Below are 6000 nucleotides of genomic sequence, written 5' to 3'. Positions count from 1 at the left end.
CATCGCCGCGGGCCATGTGGATATGAAGGAGATAATCCTCAATCCATACCGCAGGATCTGTTGTGCCATCATATGATTCGATGTTTACAGGTTTGAAACCCTCGGAGATTTGATGATCCATTATTTCGTCTGTGAAGCAGAGTGGGTGTGCGGCGCCTCTGTACTGGGCTATATCATGACGTAGCTCCAGTGAGCCTTGTCTACTGTGTTCGGCCATGCCGAATTTGTGGCCGGCGTGACGGATGCCGTCTCGAGCCGTGGAGCGCCCACGCGATCCGTAGATCGATCTTGTTTGTCTAGCCTTGTCCTCCAACATATCTCGTAAGTCCGACGCATATTCCCGTGCCTTGGTACGGGGTGCGGCTTGTGTGGAGGGCCGGGAGGCCTCTCTGTCGCGGCCACGAGGTGGCCGGTCGACCGCATCAAGTGCTTCCTCCTCTAATTGGGGTAGCAACCTGCGCTTTGGGTAGCTCTTGGAGGGCATTCGAGTTTATGCTCTTCGGCCGCAAGGACTTCGGTCCATCTGTCGACTAGCAAATCTTGATCAGCTCTAAGCTGTTGCTGTTTTTTCTTGAGGCTTCTTGCCGTGGCCATAAGTCTGCGTTGAAAACGCTTTTGTTCGACGGGATCCTCTGGCACGACGAATTCGTCGTTGTCGAGACTTGCCTCGTCTTCGGAGGGAGGTATATAATTATCGTCCTCGACCTCTCTGTCTGCCGCTCTCTCATGAGGGCTGGTTTCTCCATCCTCCTGTGCTAAATCTTGCTGGAGGAGGTTTTCTTTGGCGCTTTCCGGAGTATTATTATCTCCCGTGCTGGAATCGCCGTGTTTGTTTTGGCGGGATTTTGAGCGGCGCCGCTGACGCCGGCGCTTAGGCTGTTTCTTGGAGGGGTCATCCTCTGCTGTTCCATCGCCATCTCCCTTTTTTGGGGTGTCCACCATGTATATGTCATATGACGAGGTGGCTTTCCAGGGCCTAGTAGGCGCTGGTTCTTCATCATCTCCTTCGCCGGCGTCCATACCGTCGATGTCTTCGGAGTCGAAGTCGAGCATGTCGGTTAAGTCGTTGACAGTGGCTACAAAGTGGGTGGTGGGTGGGCTTTGAATTTCTTCATCGTCCAAATCCCAACCCTGCTGGCCGCAGTTCGGCCAGGGCTCTCCTGATAAAGAGAGAGACTTCAGTGACTTCAGAATATCGCCAAAAGGCGAGTGCTGAAAGATGTCCGTGTCAGTGAACTCCATGATCGGCGCCCAATCGAATTCGATTGGCAGGGGCGCGGAGTGTTCGGAGTCCGGAGAGGAGTCCGGCTCCTTGGAGTCACGAGTCTCGCAGAGTACGGGGCTGGTGTTCGGCTCAATCGCCATTGGGATCGCAGCCCCCGAGGCGGCATCCAACCGCCCATCCTCGATCGGCGCAGTTGGCTTTGAATCAAGGATCGGAGCCGATGCGGGTGCGGCCTCCAGGGCACTGTTCGGCGGCAGAGCTAGATCATGCTCGTCGGGACAGTGTGGCGCGCTCGGCAGTGGCTCGAATCCGTCGAAGATCAAGTCCCCGCGGATGTCAGCCGTGTAGTTTAAACTTCCGAATCTGACCTGACGGCCAGGGGCGTAGCTTTCGATCTGCTCCAAATGGCCAAGTGAATTATCCCGCAGTGCGAAGCCGCCGAAGACGAAGATCTGTCTGGAGAGGAAGGTCTCACCCTGGATTGCATCGCTGTTGAAGATCGTTGGGGCCATCGAGCCTGACGGCGACGACACAAAGGAACTCTCAATGAAAGCACCAATGTCGGTGTCAAAACCGGCGGATCTCGGGTAGGGGGTCCCGAACTGTGCGTCTAGGCCGGATGGTAACAGGGGGCAAGGGACACGAAGTTTTACCCAGGTCCGGGCCCTCTCGATGGAGGTAAAACCCTACGTCCTGCTTGATTAATATCGATGATATGGGTAGTACAAGAGTAGATCTACCACGAGATCAGAGAGGCTAAACCCTAGAAGCTAGCCTATGGTATGATTGTTGATGTGTATGTTGTCCTACGGACTAAAACCCTCCGGTTTATATAGACACCGGATAGGGTTAGGGTTACATAGAGTCGGTTACAATGGTAGGAGATCTGAATATCCGTATCGCCAAGCTTGCCTTCCACGCCAAGGAAAGTCCCTTCCGGACATGGGACGAAGTCTTCAATCTTGTATCTTCATAGTCCAGGAGTCCGGCTGAAGGTATAGTCCGGCCATCCGGACACCCCCTAATCCAGGACTCCCTCACATGCATTGGTAATTTTTCTCTTAATACTTGCATGCAATGATTAATGCACTTTGAAGTCTGAACATGTGATGGGGAACAACCAAATTGAGCCTTATAAAATGGAAAAATTAAAATTTTAAGATAAGCCCTATAAACCGAAAAAGAGGGAGTATTACTTTCATTGCAGGATCCCTATCTGCCGCTGACAGGCCTGACGCGCGCGATCGTGATCATCGACCCGATCACGATCGAGTTCCAGCTGAAAGCGAAGAGCAAGACGGACTCTAAAGAGGACGAGCTACTGGCCTTCGGGATCCGCTCGGGCATCCTCTGCAACCGGTGCACGATCGAGATCGCCTACGCGCCGCTGACCCCCTCGGTCGAGGCGATCATCGTTGGTGTCTGGGTAATCAACGGGGTGTGGCCGGAGGGTCTTCGGGGCCACGTCGTCGCCAGGGTCACCACCGTGAGGGAAGGAGAGTTGCTGCTGCTCGACTCCCGAGACGGGAAGATGCCGATCAGCCCTTCGACCGGTGCGATCGACCTCTCAAGGCGCGTCGTGTCGGTGGACCTCAAGGGGGAGGAGGAGCTGATGGTCTCCGTGGTGGCCTCCTCTCATACTGGTGGAAAAGAAGACGATGATGATGGTGGTGCTGCTGTCGTTGCGCGAGCACGCCGAAGAGGGCCGGCATGAGCAATGCCACCTATGATCTTGGTTTCTGCAAGGTGGAGGTCACTGTTGCCGGGACCCTTGTTTCGAGCTTGGTGAATGAGCGACGCGCCGCCGCGAAACTCATAGAGGAAAAGCCATGAATGGATGTTCTTTGTTTCTTGCGGTGCTCCACCCAAGCAATCATGGGAATGGAGAGGTTTTTCTCTCTGTGTTTAGCCTTGTTTCAAAGCTGCTCTTGTCTGCTTAGTTTCTTCGGTTCTACTTTTCTGAAGTGTTTCTCTGTATAGCCATGCTATTTATTTTTACTTATCTTTGCTCGGTTGTAAGTAAACCTGTGTTGGCCTACTTTGGGCTGTTACCTGTTGGTACAAGAAGTAAAACCTGAAAGATGCAAGTGTTCCAGCAAAAACATAACACTTGCTAGCATGAAGAATTCTGCCTTGTGTTAGAGCAATTTAATCTAACTTTCCCAGGGAGTTAACCAGTGATAAATGTACATATCATTTCAGGTTTTGCGGTACAACATTATATCCTAGCATTGCATTGCGGGCTTCTACTTTCAGACAGTAAGATGAGGCAATACAAATGATAATCATGAACTTCTGAGGAACTGCCAAAGAGATTTGCACCGTCGGTGCAGCGAAGCATGAGATGCGACTCAAATGTCGCAGGTCTAGTTCCCCTCTATCGCCACCATCAAGTATTTGCATTTTCACCGGGCTGCATATCTTGCTCATGGCAATCCTAAAGACTATCACACAGGTTACAAGATACCTACATCTGCACTGTCTGCCTCATCATAATCTTCTCTGCATAGGCTTCAGCAGGTCTTTGAGGGTTCCCGGACGCCTGGCGTCCTTGGCCTGCGGCTCCTCCATGCTGCAGCTGCAGCTACTCGTGTTGAGGTTTGCGCCGCAGACGAGGCACAGGCCCTTGCAGGTGCTGCTGCAGAAGACATCCAGCGTTATCTCCAGGTGGATGATGTCCCGAAGGTTCTTCGAGATGTCGATCTCCTTCTCCCCGGCCGGGAAATGCAGGCGGTCATCCCAGTCTATATCTTCATCGTTCTCGTCCTCGCTGCCAGTTATTGAAGGGAATTTGGTTCTGTCTTCTTCGTATATGGTGCCGAGGTCGACCACGTCGGGTTCCTCCACCGGGTCTTCTGTCAGCAGGAGAGAGAAATTCGCGAATACGCCTTCGGCAGCTGGCTCAGCACACCTGCATAAGGAAGCATAATAATTAATAACAGGTTTCAGAACCAACAACAACACTGCTAAGTTGTATCCTTAAATCAGCCAAGTCGAAATTCAGGCCATAAATGGAACGCTACTTTTATCACGAGAAAAACTACGTTGCGGTTCTTTCAAAGAGTCAACAACGCCAGAATATAGTATCCCCCCTTAACAGCCAACAATGGATCTAATGACCAAAAAACAGCCTTGCTAATAGAACCAAAGTATGATGTAGCTACATCAGTTGTGGTATGAGATACTTATTCAACAAATCTTTCTTGCAATTACTAGAACCAAAGTATCTCCATGTTTCACAATTACTAGAACCTTTCTTTCAATTATCATCTCTGGCAAAAGCATCAGTACATGCCGCCATGTCAGCTCCAACTGAAAGATCAGTACATATGATGCCTTTGAGATAATAAAAAGGAAACAATACTCTACTAGAAACAGAGCAACTTTTCATGCTTGGATTATATCCATGATGCTGAGGTTCAAGGAGGAATGAAGGAAGACCGATATGATGCGAGTTTACCCATATAGTGAGATTGCACAAACTGCCCTCCCTGAGTCCTGGCATGCCAGATTAAACTTTGCCGAGCTAGCTAGCTGTAAAATGTGGCAGTTTGAAACTCTGTAGGATGTTTGTAGATGGGTAAGTGACATGGTTTCAGAAGTGCGGCGGCCGGGCAGATTAAGCACTCGCGCGCGCCGGTGCGCGGCAGTAACAACGGGGCGGTGCTAGCGATTTGGGCGGCGGATGATTAGTCATTGCTAAGAAGTTAGCACGCAGCTAGTGCTATGATGTAGAGTAGGATTCAGAATGGCAGCATCGATACTTTCTTTCACTTGGCTCTGAAATTTCTGTCCATGATGCATTGCAGACAGACATGCAGCAACAGCAGATAAGATGAGACGAGAAGCGGCGGCAGGAGGAGGTGGGTGCTGGATCGGGGGTGCTCACCGGTAGCAGCCGAGGGTGATGACGGTGCGCAGGATGCCGTCGAGCCGGAGCCTGCCGCGGCGCCGGGCGACGTCGACGGAGACGAGCACGGGCGTCGTCGCGGCCTCCCCGGCGCCGGGCCGCGGCTTGGAGGGGGGCATTATGCCCATGGCGGCGGCGCGCGCGCGGGAGTGCGGGGACGAGAGGTCGGCCAGGCCGAGACGCTCCAGGGTGGTGGCATACTCGACGTGCTGCGCCGCCGCGTCGCGCCGGTACACCACGGCCCCCTCCCACGGCGACGGCCCCTCCGCCTCCTCGTCGGCGTCGGCGAACCCCTCGAAGTCCTCCAGGTCGAGGGTGAGGAAGCCGTCGTCTTCCCCGCCGTCGTCCTCGGGGTCGACGGCGTGGCGGCGGCCACGGGTCCGCAGTCCGGGCGAGGATGTGAGGGGACGGAGCTGGAGGGGGCGGCTACGGAGTGGGGTGGCCGCCGTCGCCGGCGGGGCGCGGCGGGGGAGGAGGAGGGGCGGGCAGTGGCAGCGCACGGCGGCGGCGAGCGGATAATACACCATCTTCTCGTCTTCTTTCTCCCTTTCTCTAACGACTCTAAGGCTAAACTTACGGACATTTTCGACGGATTTTTTATTACAGACTGAAGTGTAGCTTTACGGTTGGAGTATACCTGGCCATGGGCAGCCAGGCCCGGCGACCCGGCCCAACGCTCCTCACGGGCCGGACCCGGACATGGGCCTAGATATTGAGCCTGAAACCGGGCCGGGCCCGAGCCCGTTATATTTGCGAGTTAACGTAGAGGGGGGCCACCGATGGAAATCAGGGGCAGGGACTGGTGTAGTCGTCTTCCGTGAAAATAATGCGTAGGAAGTTTCCGTAAGATCAACTCCACCTGGCC

At 53.7% G+C, this 6000-nt stretch overlaps 1 protein-coding gene across 1 annotated transcript; it reads right to left on the bottom strand.

Annotated features, from left to right (window-relative positions):
* Positions 1 to 3395: 3395 nt before the first annotated feature.
* LOC125522304 (large ribosomal RNA subunit accumulation protein YCED homolog 1, chloroplastic-like) lies at positions 3396 to 5723 on the bottom strand. The gene is made up of 2 exons (XM_048687376.1): positions 5115 to 5723; positions 3396 to 4136 (listed from the first exon to the last, which is right to left on the bottom strand). Exons 1-2 carry the CDS (start codon positions 5660 to 5662, stop codon positions 3716 to 3718), a joined length of 969 nt encoding a protein of 322 aa, XP_048543333.1. The 5' UTR covers positions 5663 to 5723; the 3' UTR covers positions 3396 to 3715.
* Between the last annotated feature and the right edge of the window lie 277 nt (positions 5724 to 6000).

This window comes from Triticum urartu, chromosome 7 (assembly GCF_003073215.2).
Source record: "Triticum urartu cultivar G1812 chromosome 7, Tu2.1, whole genome shotgun sequence".
Lineage (NCBI taxonomy): Eukaryota > Viridiplantae > Streptophyta > Magnoliopsida > Poales > Poaceae > Triticum > Triticum urartu.
Note: the sequence above shows the minus strand (reverse complement) of the source record. Positions and strands in the feature narration are given on the sequence as shown.

What these genes read in the sequence shown, in the direction of transcription:
- LOC125522304 (XM_048687376.1), bottom strand. Translation starts at nt 5,662, where the DNA reads ATGGTGTATTATCCGCTCGCCGCCGCCGTGCGCTGCCACTGCCCGCCC. An exon ending in ATCACCCTCGGCTGCTACCG is followed by an intron (nt 4,137 to 5,114) that starts GTGAGCACCCCC and finishes TTCCTTATGCAG; the next exon opens with GTGTGCTGAGCCAGCTGCCG.